Here is a 21555-nt window from a genome sequence, read left to right as displayed (position 1 = left end):
TCTCTCTGTCTCTGTGTCTCTCTCTGTCTCTGTGTCTCTCTCTGTCTCCTCTCTCTGTCTCTGTGTCTCTGTCTCTGTGTCTCTCTCTGTGTCTCTTTCTGTGTCTCTCTCTGTGTCTCTCTCTGTGTCTCTCTCTGTGTCTCTGTGTCTGTGTCTCTGTGTCTCTCTCTCTGTCTGTGTCTCTGTGTCTGTGTCTCTGTGTCTCTCTCTCTGTCTGTGTCTCTGTCTCTGTGTCTGTGTCTCTCTCTCTCTCTCTCTCTCTCTCTCTGTCTCTCTCTCTGTCTCTCTGTCTCTCTCTCTGTCTCTCTCTCTGTCTCTCTCTCTCTGTCTCTCTCTAGTGTGTCCTGATAAGTGCCATGCGTGTACACGGGATGGTGAGTGTTGTCATGGCCAGTGTCTGGGAAGCTGTACTGAACCGAACACTGATACATCCTGCGCTGCCTGTCTCCACTACTACCACGAGGGGCGCTGCGTTCCAGACTGTCCCCCCGACACCTATAAGTTCGAAGGCTGGCGCTGCGTCACCCTGGACTTCTGCTCCCACGTCCACCTGTCCGACTACGACCGTTTCGTCATTCACAGAAGAGAGTGCATGTCTGACTGTCCTTCTGGATTCATGCGCAACAAGAGCAAGAGGTGAGTGGGGTTTTTCTTCTTCAAACTGTCCAGCAGATGGAGACAGAGGCTATTATATAGCTATGACTTTCTCTAGTACTTGTCATTCAGACCTGTGGGATCAACAGGACTCCTCAGTCTGAGTCCTTAGACGATATAGGTGTTGTGTTGTGCTGCTAATAAAACCAAATGTTATTTGTCACATGCGCCGAGTACAACAGGTGTAGACGTTACAGTTAAATGCTTACTTACAAGCCCTTAAAACAATGCAGTTTTAAGAAAAATAAGTGTTAAAGTATTTACTAAAATAACCTGAATTAAAAAATAAATGAAAAATAACAAATAATTAATTAGCAACAATAAAATAACAGTAGCGAGACTATATACAGGGGGTATAGAGTTAATGTGCGTGGGCACAGGTTAGTCGAGGTAATTGAGGTAAAAGGTACATGTCGGTAGAGTTAAAATGACTATGCATAGATAATAAACAGAGTAGCAGCAGTGTAAGAATTGGGGTGGGGGGGGCCAATGCAAATAATCCGGGTAGCCATTTGATTACATTTTCAGGAGTCTTATGGCTTGGGGGTAGAAGCTGTTTAGAAGCCTCTTGGACCTAGACTTGGCGCTCCGGTACCGCTTGCCGTGCAGTAGCAGAGAGAGAACAGTCTGTCTTGGGTGACTGGAGTCTTTGGCAATTGTTTGGGCCTTCCTCTGTCACCGCCTGTTCTAGAGGTCATGGATGACAGGAAACTTGGCCCCAGTGATGTACTGGTCCGTACACACTACCCTCTGTAGTGCCTTGCGGTGGGAGGCCGAGCCGTTGCCATACCAGGCGGTGATGCAACCAGTCAGGATGCTCTCGATGGTGCAGCTGTAAAACCTTTTGAGGATCTGAGGACCAATGCTAAATCTTTTCAGTCTCCTGAGGGGGAGTAGGTTTTGTCGTGCCCTCTTCACGACTGTCTTGGTGTGCTTGGACCATGTTAGTTTGTTGTTGATGTGGACACCAAGGAACTTGAAACTCTCAACCTGCTCCACTGCAGCCCCGTCGATGAGAATGGGGGCGTGCTCGATCCTCCTTTTCCTGTAGTCCACAATCATCTCCTTTGTCTTGATCACCTAGTGGGAAGTTGTTGTCTTGGCACCACACGGCCAGGTCTCTGACCTCCTCCCTATAGGCTGTCTCGTCGTTGTCGGTGATCAGGCCTACCACTGTTGTGCCATCAGCAAACTTCATGATGGTGTTGGAGTCGTGCCTGGCCGTGCAGTCATGAGTGAACAGGGAGTACAGGAGGGGACTGAGCACACACCCCTGGGGAGCTCCAGTGTTGAGGATCAGCATTGCAGATGTGTTATTACTTACCCTTACCACCTGGGGGCGGCCCGTCAGGTATTCCATTTGTTTTGATCCAGTTGCAGAGGGAGGTGTTTAGTCCCAGGGTCCTTAGCTTAGTGATGAGCTTTGAGGGCAGTATGGTGTTGAACGCTGAGCTCTGCTCAATGAACAGCATTCTCACGTAGGTGTTCCTTTTGCCCAGGTGGGAAAGTGGATTGTGGAGTGCAATAGAGATTGCATCCTCTGTGGATCTGTTGGGGCGGAATGCAAATTGGAGTGTGTCTAGGGTTTCTGGGACAATGGTGTTGATGTGAGCCATGACCAACCTTTCAAAGCATTTCATGGCTACAGATGTGAGTGCTATGGGTTGGTAGTCATTTAGGCAGGTTACCTGAGTGTTCTTGGGCACAGAGACTATGGTGGTCTGCTTGAAACATGTTGGTATTACAGACTCGGACAGGGAGCGTTTGAAAATGTCAGTGAAGACACTTGCCAGTTGGTCAACGCATGCTCGGAGTACCTGTCCTGGTAATCCATCTGGCCCTGCAGCCTTGTGAATGTTGACCTGTTTTAAAGATCTTACTCACATTGGCTATGGAGAGAATGATCACACAGTCGTCCGGAACAGCTGACGCTCTCATGCATGCTTCAGTGTTGCTTGCCTCGACGCGAGCATAGAAGTAATTTAGTTCGTCTGGTAGGCTCGTGTTACTGGGCAGCTCGCGGCTGTGTTTCCCTTTGTAGTCAGTCATAGTTTGCAAGCCCTGCCACATCGGAGCCGGTGTAGTACGATTCGATCTTAGTCCTGTATTGACGCTTTGCCTGTTTGATGGTTCTTCGGAGGGCATAGCGGGATTTCTTATAAGCGTCTGGGTTAGAGTCCCGCTCCTTGAAAGCGGCAGCTCTACCCTTTAGCTCAGTGTGGATGTTGCCTGTAATCCATGGCTTCTGGTTGCGGTATGTACTGATGAAGCCAGTGACCGATATGATGTACTTAATGCCATTGGATGATCCCTGAACATGTTCCAGTCTGTGATAGCAAAACAGTCCTGTAGTTTAGAATCTGCTTCACCTGACAACTTCCGTATTGAGTGAGTCACTGGTACTTCCTGCTTTAGTTTTTGCTTGTAAGCAGGAATCAGGAGGATAGAATTATGGTCAGATTTTCCAAATGGAGGGCAAGGGAGAGCTTTGTACATTTCTCTGTGTGGTGTAAAGATGGTCTGGAGTTTTTTTTTCCCCTCTGGTTGTACATGTGACATTTTGGTAGAAATGAGGTCAAACTGATTTAAGTTTCCCTGCATTAAAGTCCCCAGCCACTAGGAGCGCCTTCTCTGGATGAGCATGTTCTTGTTTGCTTATGTACGTATACAGCTTATTGAGTGCGGTCTTACTACCAGCAACGATTTGTGGTAGTATATAGACGGCTAAGAAAAATATAGATTAAAACATTCTTGGTAATTAGTGTGGTCTTCAGCTTATCATGAGATACTCTACCTCAGGCGAGCAATACCTCGAGACTTTCTTAATATTAGATTTCGTGCACCAGCAGTTATTTACAAATGGACACTGACCAGAGGCAACTGTTCTATCTAGCCGATGCAGCGAAAACCCAGCCCAGCTGTATGTTGTCCATGTCGTCCTTCAGCCACGACTCAGTGAAACATAAGATATTACAGTTTTTAATGTCCTGTTGGTAGGTTAGCCTCTTGACGGTCGCCTAGGATGGGGGCGCTCCAGCGAATTTGTATTTTAATTTTTTTTTGGGGGGGGGGGGGGAATTGTGCCCATTTTAAACGGCCTCCTACTCAAACTCAAAAGCTAGGATATGCATATAATTAATACTTGTGGATAGAAAACACCCTGAAGTTTCTGAAACTGTTTGAATGGTGTCTGTGAGTATAACAGAACTCGTATGGCAGTCAAAACCCCGAGACCGATCGTAACAGGATGTGGAATTCTGAATTGCGGACTCAACTTCACCACTTTGCCTGTAATTCACACAGTGAGCAATGGTTCATTGAGCACGTCCTATTGCTTCCACTAGATGTCCCCAGTCTTTACAAAGTGATTTGAGTCTCCTACTGTGAAAACTGAATGAATGAGACGCTGTTGAAATTGGTCACATGAGGAGGGCCATCACCATTATGACGCCGGCGCCCCTGGCTACCCTCCCCTTTCGAAACGTTTTGAAAGACAATGCAATCATCCCCCTTAAATCTTGTTGGAGCTCTGGTTGAAAAAGGCCCTAAAGATTTATGTTATACAACGTTTGACATGTTTGAACGAACCTAAATGAAAAAAAAATGCATTTTTCCGAAAGAGCTGTCCCGCGCACGACGGAAGTTTTGGAGCAGCCTTCAGACGCGCTAACAAGAACAAGCTATTGGAACATAAAGGAGTCATTTTTTCGAACGAAAATACATTTGTTGTGGACCTGGGATTCCTGGAAGTGCTTTCTGATGAAGACAACCAAAGGTAAGGGATTATTGACAATAGTATACAAGACTAGATTTGATATGCGATTGTTCCAAGATGGCGCTGACCTGTATTTCTAGCCTATTTTCTGAGTATCGCATCCCCTTTTTATCGCAAAGTGTGATTACCCAGTAAAGTTATTTTTAAATCTGGCATTACAGGTGCTTTCAAGAGATATTCATCTATAAATCTTAGAATGACAATATTACATTTGAAAAATGTTTTCAAATAGTAATTTAGTAAATTGTAGCACTGTTTCACCGGATGCATTTGAGGGAAAATAGTTAGTCAACGTTACGCACCGATGTAAAATGCTGTTTTTATATACAAATATGAACTTTATCGAACAAAAGAATGCATGTATTGTGTAACATGATGTCCTAGGAGTGTCATCTGATGAAGTTTGTAAAAGGTTAGTGCTGCATTTAGCTGTTTTTTTGGTTATTTGTGATGCATGTGGTTGGTCGGAAAATGGCTATGTGGCTACTTTTACGATATACTCCTCTAACATAATCTAATGTTTTGCTTTTGCTGTAAAGCCTTTTTGAAATCGGACAACGTGGTTCGATTCAGGAGAGGTGTATCTATAAAACGATATGACATAGTCCTATATTTGAAAAAAAAATAATAATACATTTCGTTATGCTAATGGCGATAGGATTTTTTCGCTGGATGTCCGTCCGGCATACGGGACGAGCCCGTCGAGGTTAATCTTGATTGGAGCTCATCTATTTTATTATCCAATGATTGCACGTTGGCTAATAGGACTGATGGTAGAGGCAGATTACCCTCTCGGATCCTTACAAGGCACCCCAACCTAGGATTGTGGAGGCCAGGTCATCTGATGCTGCACTCCATCACTCTCCTTCTTGGTAAAATAGCCCTTACACAGCCTGGAGGTGTGTTTTGGGTCATTGTCCTGTTGAAAAACAAATGATAGTCCCACTAAGCCCAAACCAGAGGGGATGGTGTCTCACTGCAGAATGCATCATAACACCTCCTCCTCCATGCTTCACGGTGGGAAATACACATGCGGAGATCATCCGTTCACCCACACCGCTGTTGGAACCAAAAATATCAAATTTGGATTCCAAACCAAAGGACAAATTTCTACCAGTCTAATGTCCATTGCTCGTGTTTCTTTGCCCAAGCAAGTCTCTCATTGGTGTCCTTTAGTAGTGGTTTCTTTGCAGCATTTCGACCATGAAGGCCTGATTCACACAGTCTCCTCTGAACAGTTGATGTTGAGATGTGTCTGTTACTTGAACTCTGTGAAGCATTTATTTGGGCTGAAATTTCTGAGGCTGGTAACTCTAATGAACTTATCCTCTGCAGCAGAGGTAACTCTGGGTCTTCCATTCCTGTGGCGGTCCTCAGAATCTCAAATATAAAATGTATTTTGATTTTTTTTGGTTACTACATGATTACATATGTAATTTTATAGTTTTGTCTTTACTATTATTCTACAATGTAGAAAATAGTAAAAATAAGGAAAAACCCCTGAATTAGTAGGTGTTCTGAAACGTTTGCCCGTTAGTGAATATCCACAGCTATCCCCTCTATCCTTTTCTCTCATTTCTCTCTCAATGCAACATGTTGGTTTCATGAGCTGAACTAAAAGATTCCAGAAATGTTTTCACACAACACAATGCCACAGATGTCTCAAGTTTTGAGGGAGAGCACAATTGGCATGCTGACTGCTGGAATGTCCACCACCAGAGCTGTTGCCAGAGAATTGAATGGTCATTTCTCTACCATAAACTGCCTCCAACGTCGTTTTAGAGAGAATTTGGCAATGCATCCAACCGGCCTTATAAACGCAGACCACATGTAACCATGGCAGCCCGTGACCTTCACATCCGGCTTCTTCACCTCTGGGATCGTCTGAGACCAGCCACCGGGACAGCTGATGAAACTGGGTTCATCTGGGATCAGCCAGCCGGGACAGCTGATGAAACTGGGTTCATCTGGAACCAGCCAGCCGGGACAGCTGATGATACTCTGGGTTCATCTGAGACCAGCCAGCCGGGACAGCTGATGATACTCTGGGTTCATCTGGAACCAGCCAGCCGGGACAGCTGATGATACTCTGGGTTCATCTGAGACCAGCCAGCCGGGACAGCTGATGATACTCTGGGTTCATCTGAGACCAGCCAGCTGGGACAGCTGATGATACTCTGGGTTCATCTGAGACCAGCCAGCCGGGACAGCTGATGATACTCTGGGTTCATCTGAGACCAGCCAGCCGGGACAGCTGATGATACTCTGGGTTCATCTGAGACCAGCCAGCCGGGACAGCTGATGATACTCTGGGTTCATCTGAGACCAGCCAGCCGGGACAGCTGATGATACTCTGGGTTCATCTGAGACCAGCCAGCCGGGACAGCTGATGATACTCTGGGTTCATCTGAGACCAGCCAGCCGGGACAGCTGATGATACTCTGGGTTCATCTGAGACCAGCCAGCCGGGACAGCTGATGATACTCTGGGTTCATCTGAGACCAGCCAGCCGGGACAGCTGATGATACTCTGGGTTCATCTGAGACTAGCCAGCCGGGACAGCTGATGATACTCTGGGTTCATCTGGAACCAGCCAGCCGGGACAGCTGATGATACTCTGGGTTCATCTGAGACCAGCCAGCCGGGACAGCTGATGATACTCTGGGTTCATCTGAGACCAGCCAGCCGGGACAGCTGATGATACTCTGGGTTCATCTGAGACCAGCCAGCCGGGACAGCTGATGATACTCTGGGTTCATCTGAGACCAGCCAGCCGGGACAGCTGATGATACTCTGGGTTCATCTGAGACCAGCCAGCCGGGACAGCTGATGATACTCTGGGTTCATCTGAGACCAGCCAGCCGGGACAGCTGATGATACTCTGGGTTCATCTGAGACCAGCCAGCCGGGACAGCTGATGATACTCTGGGTTCATCTGAGACCAGCCAGCCGGGACAGCTGATGATACTCTGGGTTCATCTGAGACCAGCCAGCCGGGACAGCTGATGATACTCTGGGTTCATCTGAGACCAGCCAGCCGGGACAGCTGATGATACTCTGGGTTCATCTGAGACCAGCCAGCCGGGACAGCTGATGATACTCTGGGTTCATCTGAGACCAGCCAGCCGGGACAGCTGATGATACTCTGGGTTCATCTGAGACCAGCCAGCCGGGACAGCTGATGATACTCTGGGTTCATCTGAGACCAGCCAGCCGGGACAGCTGATGATACTCTGGGTTCATCTGAGACCAGCCAGCCGGGACAGCTGATGATACTCTGGGTTCATCTGAGACCAGCCAGCCGGGACAGCTGATGATACTCTGGGTTCATCTGAGACCAGCCAGCCGGGACAGCTGATGATACTCTGGGTTCATCTGAGACCAGCCAGCCGGGACAGCTGATGAAACTCTGGGTTTGCACCACTGAAGAATTTCTGCATTAACTGTTAGAAACCGTTTCAGGGAAGCTCATCTGCATGCTCGTCGTCCTCACCAGGGTCTTTATCTGACTGCAGTTTGGCGTCATAACCGATTTCAGTGGGCAAATGCTCACCTTCGATGGCCACTGGCACGCTGGAGACGTGTTCTCTTCACAGATGAATCCCGGTTTGCCGATCCATGCCTCTACCTTTTTGTTAAGGTATCTGTGGCCAACAGATGCATATCTGTATTCCCAGTCATGTGAAATCCAGAGATTAGGACCTAATGAATTTACTTCAATTGACTGATTTCCATATGAACTGTAATTCAGTAAAATCTTTGAAATTGTTGGTTGTGTTTTATATTTTTGTTCAGTATACCTTGGTCCCGTGTGGCTCAGTTGGTAGAGCATGGTGTTTGCAACGCCATGGTTGTGGGTTCGATTCCCACGGGGGGCCAGTATGAAAAAAAAAAAGAGGGGAAAAAATGTATGCTTTCACTACTGTAAGTCGCTCTGGATAAGAGCGTCTGCTAAATGACTAAAATGTAATGTTTTATGTCTGTCTGACTGTTTCTTTCCCTGTCCCACTCTCCCCCGTCTCCAGTATGTTCTGCAGTGCGTGTGACGGGCTATGTGATAAGATCTGTGATGAGAAGGTCATTGACTCCGTGGACGCGGCCCAGTCTCTGAAGGGATGTACTGTCATCAAGGGTAACCTCCAAATCAACATCCGCAGAGGACGTACGTACCTGTTATAGTAGGGTATATTATATATAGAACTACCTGTTATAGTAGGGTATATTATTTTATATATAGCACTACCTGTTATAGTAGGGTATATTATATAGCTCTACCTGTTATAGTAGGGTATATTATAATTATTATACCTGTTATAGTAGGGTATATTATTATTATTATTATTATTATTATTATACCTGTTATAGTAGGGTATATTTATTATTATTATTATTATTATTATTATTATTATATATAGCACTACCTGTTATAGTAGGGTATATTATTATTATATATAGCACTACCTGTTATAGTAGGGTATATTATATATAGCACTACCTGTTATAGTAAGGTATATTATATAGCACTACCTGTTATAGTAGGGTATATTATATAGCTCTACCTGTTATAGTAGGGTATATTATAATTATTATACCTGTTATAGTAGGGTATATTATTATTATTATTATTTTTATTATTATACCTGTTATAGTAGGGTATATTATTATTATTATTATTATTATATATAGCACTACCTGTTATAGTAGGGTATATTTTATATATGTATAGCACTACCTGTTATAGTAGGGTGTATGTGTGTGTGTATATATATATATATATATATATATATATATATATATATATATATATATATATATATATATATATATATATAGCACTACCTGTTATAGTAGGGTATATTATATAGCACTACCTGTTATAGTAGGGTATATTATATAGCACTACCTGTTATAGTAGGGTATATTATATAGCACTACCTGTTATAGTAGGGTATATTATTATATATAGCACTACCTGTTATAGTAGGGTATATTATTATATATAGCACTACCTGTTATAGTAGGATCTATTATATAGCACTACCTGTTATAGTAGGGTATATTATTATATATAGCACTACCTGTTATAGTAGGATCTATTATATATCACTACTTGTTATAGTAGGATCTATTATATAGCACTACCTGTTATAGTAGGGTATATTATTATATATAGCACTACCTGTTATAGTAGGATCTATTATATATCACTACTTGTTATAGTAGGATCTATTATATAGCACTACTTGTTATAGTAGGATCTATTATATAGCACTACCTGTTATAGTAGGGTATATTATATAGCACTACCTGTTATAGTAGGGTATATTATTATATATAGCACTACCTGTTATAGTAGGGTATATTATTATATATAGCACTACCTGTTATAGTAGGATCTATTATATAGCACTACCTGTTATAGTAGGGTATATTATTATATATAGCACTACCTGTTATAGTAGGATCTATTATATATCACTACTTGTTATAGTAGGGTATATTATATAGCACTACCTGTTATAGTAGGGTATATTATTATATATAGCACTACCTGTTATAGTAGGGTATATTATTATATATAGCACTACCTGTTATAGTAGGATCTATTATATATCACTACTTGTTATAGTAGGATCTATTATATAGCACTACTTGTTATAGTAGGATCTATTATATAGCACTACCTGTTATAGTAGGGTATATTATATAGCACTACCTGTTATAGTAGGGTATATTATATAGCACTACCTGTTATAGTAGGGTATATTATATAGCTCTACCTGTTATAGTAGGGTATATTATAATTATTATACCTGTTATAGTAGGGTATATTATTATTATTATTATTATTATTATTATTATTATTATTATACCTGTTATAGTAGGGTATATTATTATTATTATTATATATAGCACTACCTGTTATAGTAGGGTATATTTTATATATATATAGCACTATCTGTTATAGTAGGGTATATTATATAGGCACTACCTGTTATAGTAGGGTATATTATATAGCACTACCTGTTATAGTAGGGTATATTATTATATATAGCACTACCTGTTATAGTAGGGTATATTATTATATATAGCACTACCTGTTATAGTAGGATCTATTATATAGCACTACCTGTTATAGTAGGGTATATTATTATATATAGCACTACCTGTTATAGTAGGATCTATTATATATCACTACTTGTTATAGTAGGATCTATTATATAGCACTACCTGTTATAGTAGGGTATATTATATAGCACTACCTGTTATAGTAGGGTATATTATTATATATAGCACTACCTGTTATAGTAGGATCTATTATATATCACTACTTGTTATAGTAGGATCTATTATATAGCACTACTTGTTATAGTAGGATCTATTATATAGCACTACCTGTTATAGTAGGGTATATTATATAGCACTACCTGTTATAGTAGGGTATATTATATAGCACTACCTGTTATAGTAGGGTATATTATATATAGAGAACAGTGACGGGCAACGATCCTGTCTCCTCTAGAGAACAGTGACGGGCAACGATCCTGTCTCCTGTCTCCTCTAGTGAACAGTGACAGGCAATGATCTTAACTCCTGTCTCCTCTCCTCCTCTAGAGAACAGTGACGGGCAACGATCCTAACTCCTGGCTCCTCTCCTCCTCTAGAGAAACAGTGACGGGCAACGATCCTAACTCCTGGCTCCTCTCCTCTAGAGAACAGTGACAGGCAACGATCCTAACTCCTGTCTCCTCTCCTCCTCTAGAGAACATAGTGTCTGAGCTGGAGAGTTTCATGGGATTGATCCAGACAGTGACGGGCTACGTGAGAATCAGACACTCTCAGACGCTGGGCTCCCTGTCCTTCCTCAAGAGCCTCCGCTACATCAATGGAGAGGAACTGATGGATGAGTATGTTTCCACACACATCTGTATTTATTATGGATCCCCATTAGTTCCCGGGGTTTATTATGGATCCCCATTAGTTCCCGGGGTTTATTATGGATCCCCATTAGTTCCCGGGGTTTATTATGGATCCCCATTAGTTCCCGCCAAGGCAGCAGCTACTCTTCCTGTTTTTTTTTATGGATCCCTATTAGCTCCTGCCATGGCAGCAGCTACTCTTCCTGGTTTTTTTTATGGATCCCCATTAGTTCCTGCCAAGGCAGCGGCTACTCTTCCTGGGGTTTATTATGGATCCCCATTAGTTCCTGTCAAGACAGCAGCTACTCTTCCTGGGGTTTATTATGGATCCTCATTAGTTCCTGTCAAGACAGCAGCTACTCTTCCTGGGGTTTATTATGGATCCCCGTTAGTTCCTGCCAAGGCAGAAGCTACTCTTCCTGGGGTCCAGCAACATTAAGGCAGTTTATGCAATTTTAAAATGTTAAAATCATTACAGTACATTCCCAGACTGTGTGTCCTCAGGTCCCTACTCCACCACTACCACATATACGTGTGTGTGTGTGTGTGTGTGTGTGTGTGTGTGTGTGTGTGTGTGTTTGTGTTGCTTCACAGTCCCTGCTGTTCCATAAGGTGTATTTTGATGCTTTTTAAATCTGATTCTACTGCTGCATCAGTTACCTGATTTGAATATAGTTCCATGTAGTCATGGCTCTATGTAGTACTGTGGGCCTCCCATAGTCTGTTCTGGACTTGGGGACTGTGAAGAGACCTCTGGTGGCATGTCTTGTGAGGTATGCATGGGTGTCTGAGCTGTGTGCCAGTAGTTTAAACAGACAGCTTGGTGCATTCAACATGTCAATACCTCTCACAAATACAAGTAGTGATGAAGTCAATATCTCCTCCACTTTGAGCCAGGAGAGATAGACATGCATATTATTAATATTAGCTCTCTGTGTTCATCCAAGGGCCAGCCGTGCTGCCCTGTTCTGAGACAATTGCAATTTCCCCAAGTCCCTCTGTGGCACCTGATCACATGACTGAACAGTAGTCCAGGTAGGACAAAACTAGGGACTGTAGGACCTGCCTTGTTGATAGTGTTGTTAAGAAGGTAGAAACTAGGGCCTGTAGGACCTGCCTCGTTGATAGTGTTGTTAAGAAGGTAGAAACTAGGGCCTGTAGGACCTGCCTCGTTGATAGTGTTGTTAAGAAGGTAGAAACTAGGGCCTGTAGGACCTGCCTTGTTGATAGTGTTGTTAAGAAGGTAGAAACTAGAGCCTGTAGGACCTGCCTTGTTGATAGTGCTGTTAAGAAGGTAGAAACTAGGGCCTGTAGGACCTGCCTTGTTGATAGTGCTGTGAAGAACACACACACACACACACAGACAGAAGAAAATGCTACATTGACGTCTGCAATGTACTAGTCTATATACAAAAGCAAGATGCTAATGTGACTGGTAGTTTGGGTCTGTCAGCTTTGTAAAGGAGGACCAGGACCAGCTCCCCACCCCTCTACATTCTGTCAGCTTTGTAAAGGAAGACCAGGACCAGCTCCCCACCCCTCTACATTCTGTCAGCTTTGTAAAGGAGGACCAGGACCAGCTCCACACCCCTCTACATTCTGTCAGCTTTGTAAAGGAGGACCAGGACCAGCTCCACACCCCTCTACATTCTGTCAGCTTTGTAAAGGAGAACCAGGACCAGCTCCACACCCCTCTACATTCTGTCAGCTTTGTAAAGGAGGACCAGGACCAGCTCCACACCCCTCTACATTCTGTCAGCTTTGTAAAGGAGGACCAGGACCAGCTCCCCACCCCTCTACATTCTGTCAGCTTTGTAAAGGAGGACCAGGACCAGCTCCCCACCCCTCTACATTCTGTCAGCTTTGTAAAGGAGGACCAGCTCCCCACCCCTCTACATTCTGTCAGCTTTGTAAAGGAGGACCAGCTCCACACCCCTCTACATTCTGTCAGCTTTGTAAAGGAGGACCAGGACCAGCTCCCCTCTACATTCTGTCATCTGCTTGGTTCTTTTGTCTTTTCACCTTAATGGTTTGTTTTGAGGAATTTCCTCTTCCTCTCTCTCTCTCCGTCGCTGTGGCGTTGAGCGTTGCCGTGGTAATCAAGTAGCGTATTGAGTGGTGTTTGTAGGGGAATGCTGGGAGAGATTCCTCTGCGTAGGTTGTCCTTGACAACGAGCCCTGAACCCTGGCTCAACTCTCTCTAAATCTAAAGGGATAACGTTGGAGGACTCTGCCTTTCAGTCCGTATTACAGCTGTCTCTCTATATGGCTATTCTATCACGATGTGGAGCTATCGGGTTAATGTGGACTGAAACGGTATTCCCTTTCTGCTTCATAGAAAACACTGTCCCCTGCTGTTGTCTGAGAGGAGTTTCATTAACTACGTCTCAATCATGCATGTTAAAAGATCCTGTCAGGCGTTTAATACAATGTTTAATACGACTGCATTTCACATTTAGGCAGCAGCGGACCTCCCTGCATCCCACTGCTGGCTTGCTTCTGAAGCTAAGCAGGGTTGGTCCTAGTCAGTCCCTGGTTGATCCTGGTTGGTCCTGGTCAGTCCCTGGTTGATCCTGGTTGTTCCTGGTCAGTCCCTGGATGGGAGACCAGATGCTGCTGGAAGTGGTGTAGGAGGGACACTTTCCTCTGGTCTAAAACGATTATCCCAAATGCCCCAGGGCAATGATTGGGGACATTGCCCTGTGTAGGGTTGCCATCTTTCGGGATGGGATGTTAAATGGGTATCCTGACTCTCTGTGGTCACTAAAGATCCCATTGCACTTATCGTAAGAGTCGAGGTGTTTATCCCGGTGTCCTGGCTCAATTCCCCATCTGTTCCTCGTACCATCACGGTCACCTAATCATCCCCAGCTTCCAATTGGTTCGTTCATTCCCCTCCTCTCCCCTGTAACTATTCCCCAGGTCGTTGCTGTAAATCAGAACGTGTTCTCAACTTGTTAAATAGATACGTTGTTACTGTCGTAATATATCCTCTGATTCAACTGTAAACCACATCAGGATGAGATGGATCTGCCAGGGCAGTAACATGTTCTGTGGTGGTGTGGATGAGATGGATCTGCCAGGGCATTAACATGTTCTGTGGTGGTGTGGATGAGATGGATCTGCCAGGGCAGTAACATGTTCTGTGGTGGTGTGGATGAGATGGATCTGCCAGGGCAGTAACATGTTCTGTGGTGGTGTGGATGAGATGGATCTGCCAGGGCAGTAACATGTTCTGTGGTGGTGTGGATGAGATGGATCTGCCAGGGCAGTAACATGTTCTGTGGTGGTGTGGATGAGATGGATCTGCCAGGGCAGTAACATGTTCTGTGGTGGTGTGGATGAGATGGATCTGCCAGGGCAGTAACATGTTCTGTGGTGGTGTGGATGAGATGGATCTGCCAGGCCTGGATAGTATGACCTTTTTTTTCTCTGCTCCTTCATGTCTCTCGCTAATGGCCCACCTCGACCTCACTGAGCGAACGGAAAGTTTTCAAAAATGGCATCCGAGGTCACGAGAGGGCCTTGGCCTAACTCTCTCCTCCCCCTCTCCTCCCCCTCTCCTCCCCCTGTCCTCACCCGTCCTCCCCCTGTCCTCCCCCGTCCTCACCCGTCCTCCCCCTGTCCTCACCCGTCCTCACCCTGTCCTCCCCCTGTCCTCACCCGTCCTCACCCGTCCTCCCCCTGTCCTCACCCGTCCTCTCCCTCTCCTCCCTCTCTCCTCCCCCTGTCCTCACCCGTCCTCTCCCTCTCCTCACCCGTCCTCCCCCCCTCCTCACCCGTTCTCGGCCTTGTCTCTCTCTGATTTAGAACGTTATCTGCTCAAGACTTGTACTGTCCAAGGCTCACTGCATTCCTGCCGTTCCTGAGTCCTCACGGAACAAAAGTGGTTAAAGTTGTATTGTTCTACTGCCCATCTCCTCTCTCGTTTTCTGTCTTTCCCCGTTTGGCCCTGTTAAATCTGTCCCTCTCCTCTCTCGTTTTCTGTCTTCTTTCCCCGTTTGGCCCTGTTAAATCTGTCCCTCTCCTCTCTCGTTTTCTCTGTTTTCTTTCCCCGTTTGGCCCTGTTAAATCTGTCCCTCTCCTCTCTCGTTTTCTGTCTTCTTTCCCCGTTTGGCCCTGTTAAATCTGTCCCTCTCCTCTCTCGTTTTCTCTGTTTTCTTTCCCCGTTTGGCCCTGTTAAATCTGTCCCTCTCCTCTCTCGTTTTCTCTGTTTTCTTTCCCCGTTTGGCCCTGTTAAATCTGTCCATCTCTGGTACGGGTTCTTACCCCGTTTGGCCCTGTTAAATCTGTCCCTCTCCTCTGGTACTGGTCTGGACAGGCAGTATGCAGTAATATCATAATAATCATCAAATCATGAAGGGTGAAAGCAGACTGCTGGGTTAGTGTGGTGGAGACCATCTGAATGTTACCACAGACTGCAGGGTTAGTGTTGTGGGGACCATCTGAATGTTACCACAGACTGCTGGGTTAGTGTGGTGGAGACCGTCTGAATGGTACCACAGACTGCAGGGTTAGTGTGGTGGAGACAGTCTGAATGTTACCACAGACTGCAGGGTTAGTGTGGTGGAGACCGTCTGAATGTTACCACAGACTGCAGGGTTAGTGTGGTGGAGACCGTCTGAATGTTACCACAGACTGCAGGGTTAGTGTGGTGGAGACCGTCTGAATGTTACCACAGACTGCAGGGTTAGTGTGGTGGAGACCATCTGAATGACTGCAGTACATTTTAAAGAATGAGAGGATATTTCTGTTATACTGTTGGTGACTCCCTGTTCTTTCCTCTCCCTCCCATCTCTCTCTCTCTCTCTTCTCTCCCCATCTCTCTCTCTCTTCTCTCCCCATCTCTCTCTCTCTTCTCTCCCCATCTCTCTCTCTCTCTTCTCTCCCCATCTCTCTCTCTCTCTTCTCTCCCCATCTCTCTCTCTCTCTTCTCTCCCCATCTCTCTCTCTCTCTTCTCTCCCCATCTCTCTCTCTCTCTTCTCTCCCCATCTCTCTCTCTCTCTTTCTCTCTCTCTTCTCTCTCTCTCTCTTTCTCTCCCCATCTCTCTCTCTCTCTCTTCTCTCCCCATCTCTCTCTCTCTCTCTCTCTCTTATCTCCCCATCTCTCTCTCTCTCTCTCTCTCTCTCTCCCCATCTCTCTCTCTCTCTCTCTCTCTCTCTCTCCATCTCTCTCTCTCTCTCTTCTCTCCCCATCTCTCTCTTCTCTCCCCATCTCTCTCTCTCTCTTCTCTCCCCATCTCTCTCTCTCTCTCTCTCTCTCTCTCTCTCTCTTCTCTCTCTCTCTCTCTCTCTCTCTCTCTCTCTCTCTCTCTCTCTCTTCTCTCTCTCTCTCTCTCTCTCTCTCTCTCTCTCTTCTCTCCCCATCTCTCTCTCTCTCTTCTCTCTTCTCTCTTCTCTCTCTCTCTCTCTCTCTCTCTCTCTTCTCTCCCCATCTCTCTCTCTCTCTCTTCTCTCCCCATCTCTCTCTCTCTCTCTCTCTTCTCTCCCCATCTCTCTCTTATCTCCCCATCTCTCTCTCTCTCTCTCTCTCTCCCCATCTCTCTCTCTCCATCTCTCTCTCTCTCTTCTCTCCCCATCTCTCTCTTCTCTCCCCATCTCTCTCTCTCTCTTCTCTCCCCATCTCTCTCTCTCTCTCTCTCTCTCTCTCTCTCTCTCTCTCTCTCTCTCTCTCTCTCTCTCTCTCTCTCTCTCTCTCTCTCTCTCTCTCTCTCTCTCTCTCTCTCTCTCTCTCTCTCTCTCTCTCTCTTCTCTCCCCATCTCTCTCTCTCTCTCTCTCTTCTCTCCCCATCTCTCTCTCTCTCCTCTTCTCCTCCCCAATCCCCTCAGCATGTATGCGTTCCATGCAGTAGGCAATCAGCACCTCCAGTCCCTGTGGGATTGGACCCAGCACAACCTGACCATCCGGGCCGGGAAACTGTTCTTCAGATCCAACCCTAAACTCTGCATGTCGGAGATCCGGAAGATGTGGCGGAGGACGGGCATCACAGAGAAGTTTGAGGAGGACGATTTCAGGAACAACGGAGACCGAGCTAGCTGTACGAATCAATATTTAATATTATACTGTACTATACAGGTTTATTATATTATACTATACAGGTCTATGATATTATACTGTACTATACAGGTCTATGATATTATACTGTACTATACAGGTCTATGATATTATACTGTACTATACAGGTCTATGATATTATACTCTACTATACAGGTCTATGATATTATACTCTACTATACAGGTCTATGATATTATACTCTACTATACAGGTTTATGATATTATACTCTACTATACAGGTTTATGATATTATACTCTACTATACAGGTCTATGATATTATACTGTACTATACAGGTCTATGATATTATACTGTACTATACAGGTCTTTGATATTATACTGTACTATACAGGTCTATGATATTATACTGTACTATACAGGTCTATGATATTATACTGTACTATACAACGGAGACCGAGCTAGCTGTACGATACAATATTTAATATTATACTGTACTATACAGGTTTATGATATTTGATAATATACTACACAGCTCTAATATGCTATACTTGATATTATACTATACAGCTCTAATATACTATACTCTATTCTATACAGCTCTAATATACTCTATTATAATATACAGCTCTAATATACTATACTCTATATTATACTATACAGCTCTAATATACTATACAGCTCTAATATACTCTATATTATAATATACAGCTCTAATATACTATACTCTATATTATAATATACAGCTCTAATATACTATACTCTATACTATAATATACAGCTCTAATATACTCTATATTATAATATACAGCTCTAATATACCATACTCTATATTATACTATACAGCTCTGATATACTATACTCTATTATAATATACAGCTCTAATATACTATACTCTATATTATAATATACAGCTCTAATATACTATACTCTATATTATACTATATATAAAACTCTACTATACTACACTTTAAATGATACTATACAGCTCTGATACTATACTTGATATTATACTATACAGCTCTAATATACTATACTCTATATTATAATATACAGCTCTGATACTATACTTAATATTAAACCTGACAGTACCAGACACCACCTCATTCAAGGGTTTTTCTTTATTTTTGCTATTTTCTACATTAGTGAAGACATCCAAACTATGAAATAACACATATGGAATCATGTAGTAACCCCAAAAAGTTTTAAACAAATCAAAATATATTTTATTTTTGAGATTCTTCAAAGTAGCCACCCTTTGCCTTGATGACAGCTTTGCACACTCTTGGCATTCTCTCAACCAGCTTCATGAGGAATGCTTTTCCAAAAGTCTTGAAGGAGTTCCCACATATGCTGGGCACTTGTTGGCTGCTTTTCCTTCACTCGGTGGTCCAACTCATCCCAAACCATCTCAATTATGTTGAGGTCGGGTGATTGTGGAGGCCAGGTCATCTGATGCAGCACTCCATCACTCTCCTTCTTGGTCAAATAGCCCTTACACAGCCTGGAGGTGTGTTGTCATTGTCCTGTTGAAAAACAAATGATAGTCCCACTAAGCCCAAACCAGATGGGATGGCGTATCGCTGCAGAATGCTGTGGTAGCCATGCTGGTTAAGTGTGCCTTGAATTCTAAATAAATCACCAGCAAAGCACCATCACACCTCCTCCTCCATGCTTCACGGTGGGAACCACACATGCAGAGATCATCCGTTCACCTACTCTGCGTCTCACAAAGACACGGCTGTTGGAACCAAAAATATCAAATTTGGACTCATCAGACCAAAAGGACAGATTTCCACCGGTCTAATGTCCATTGCTCGTGTTTCTTGGTCCAAGCAAGTCTCTTCTTATTGGTGTCCTTTAGTTGTGGTTTCTTTGCAGCAATTCCACTCCGAAGGCCTGATTCACGCAGTCTCCTCTGAACAGTTGATGTTGAGATGTGTCTGTTACTTGAACTCTGTGAACCATTTATTTGGGATGCAATTTCTGAGGCTGGTAACTCTAATGAACTTATCCTCTGCAGCAGAGGTAACTCTGGGTCTTCCTTTCCTGTGGCGGTCCTCATGAGAGACAGTTTCATCATAGCGCTGGATGGTTTTTGCGACTGCACTTGAAGAAACTTTCAAAGTTCTTGAAATGTTCCCGGATTGACTGACATTCATGTCTTAAAGTAATGATGAACTGTCATTTCTCTTTGCTTATTTGAGCTGTTCTTGCCATAATGGACTTGGTCTTTTACCAAATAGGGCTATCTTCAGTATACCACCCTACCTTGTCACAACACAACTGATTTGCTCAAACGCATTAAGAAGGAAAGAAATTCCACAAAATAACTTTTAACAAGGCACACCTGTTAATTGAAATGCATTCCAGGTGACTACTTCATGAAGCTGGTTGAGAGAATGCCAAGAGTGTGCCAAGCTGTCATCAAGGCAAAGGGTGGCTACTTTGAAGAATCTGAAATATAAAATATATTTTCATTTATTCATCAATTTGTTGGTTACTACATGATTCCATATGTGTTATTTCATAGTGTTGTTGTCTTCACTATTATTCTACAATGTAGAAAATAGTCAAAATAAAAACCCTGGAATGAGTAGGTGTGTCCAAACCTTTGACTGGTACTGCGTGTTTCAGCCATGTCCATTCATTGAAACAATAGCTGTGTACTGCATGGTTCAGCCCACACCATGTTGCCCTCTACAGCAAAGACTGGTTTGATCTCACCACTGAGACAATGGACTGGTTTGATCTCACCACTGAGACAATGTAACGGACTGGTTTGATCTCATCACTGAGACAATGGACTGGTTTGATCTCACCACTGAGACAATGGACTGGTTTGATCTCACCTGGTTTGATGATGTTTCTAAGCACCTGGAGGATTAGAGCTGATCAGTGTGATTGGTTGTGTTCTCCAGGTGAGCTGACTGTGATTGGTTGTATTCTCCAGGTGAGCTGACTGTGATTGGTTGTGTTCTCCAGGTGAGCTGACTGTGATTGGTTGTGTTCTCCAGGTGAGCTGACTGTGATTGGTTGTGTTCTCCAGGTGAGAGTAAGGTCCTGCGGTTCAAGTCCAACAGTACGATGTCTAACCGTATCAAACTAACCTGGCAGCGCTACAGACCTCCAGACTATAGAGACCTCATCTCCTTCATACTGTACTACAAGGAGGCGTAAGTTACTCTACAATCAGTCTGTCTGTACTTCCTCTCTATCCTCTAACCCATCAGTCTGTCTCCCCTTCCTCTAACCCATCAGTCTGGCTCTCCTTCCTCTAACCCATCAGTCTGGCTCTCCTTCCTCTAGATCCTCTAACCCATCAGTCTGGCTCTCCTTCCTCTAGATCCTCTAACCCATTAGTCTCCTTCCTCTAGATCCTCTAACCCATCAGTCTCCTTCCTCTAGATCCTCTAACCCATCAGTCTCCTTCCTTTAGATCCTCTAACCCATCACTCTCCTTCCTCTAGATCCTCTAACCCATCAGTCTGTCTCTCCTTCCTCTAACCCATCACTCTCCTTCCTCTAACCCATCAGTCTGTCTCTCCTTCCTCTAACCCATCAGTCTGTCTCTCCTCCAGGGCGTACCAGAACACCACAGAGTTTGACGGCCTGGACGGTTGTGGTTCTAACAGTTGGAACATGGTGGATGTGGACCTTCCCCAGGAGAAGAGTTCTGACCCGGGTGTTCTGCTGTCCCCTCTCAAGCCCTGGACCCAGTACGCCATCTACGTCAAGGCCATCACTCTGGTGGTAGAGGACAGACACATCCTGGGAGCCAAGAGTGAAGTGGTTTACATCAGAACCAGCCCCTCAGGTAAAGGACAGGGGTTGGGGTGGAGGGGTTGGGGTGGAGGGTGTAGGGGAGCAGAGCTCTAGGAAGTACTTCCCTGGACAGGACGCTAGTCTGTCACAAGGCCCAGTTGCCATCTTTAAATCTTTCAGTTTCCTGTAGAGCCGTCCATGCCCCTGGATGTGTTATAATATCTGTTTCCTGTAGAGCCGTCCATGTCCCTGGATGTGTTATAATATCTGTTTCCTGTAGAGCCGTCCATGTCCCTGGATGTGAGAACTGTTATAATATCTGTTTCCTGTAGAGCCGTCCATGCCCCTGGATGTGTTATAATATCTGTTTCCTGTAGAGCCGTCCATGCCCCTGGATGTGTTATAATATATGTTTCCTGTAGAGCCG

The 21555-nt window shown here is 44.3% G+C and overlaps 1 protein-coding gene across 1 annotated transcript in view; it reads left to right on the top strand.

Moving 5' to 3' along the window:
- The first annotated feature begins 350 nt into the window (after positions 1-350).
- LOC106592162 (insulin-like growth factor 1 receptor) overlaps positions 351-21555 on the top strand; it is a 129545-nt gene continuing 108340 nt past the window's right edge. The window contains exons 1-6 of the mRNA XM_045689791.1: positions 351-636; positions 8455-8591; positions 11193-11337; positions 17180-17388; positions 20413-20539; positions 20945-21180. Of these exons, the coding sequence (XP_045545747.1) occupies positions 593-636; positions 8455-8591; positions 11193-11337; positions 17180-17388; positions 20413-20539; positions 20945-21180 (898 nt within the window). The 5' untranslated portion in view covers positions 351-592. The remainder of the gene's footprint in view (positions 637-8454; positions 8592-11192; positions 11338-17179; positions 17389-20412; positions 20540-20944; positions 21181-21555) is intronic.

This window comes from Salmo salar, chromosome ssa11, assembly GCF_905237065.1.
Source record: "Salmo salar chromosome ssa11, Ssal_v3.1, whole genome shotgun sequence".
NCBI lineage: Eukaryota > Metazoa > Chordata > Actinopteri > Salmoniformes > Salmonidae > Salmo > Salmo salar.
This window is presented reverse-complemented; position numbering and strand designations above follow the sequence as displayed.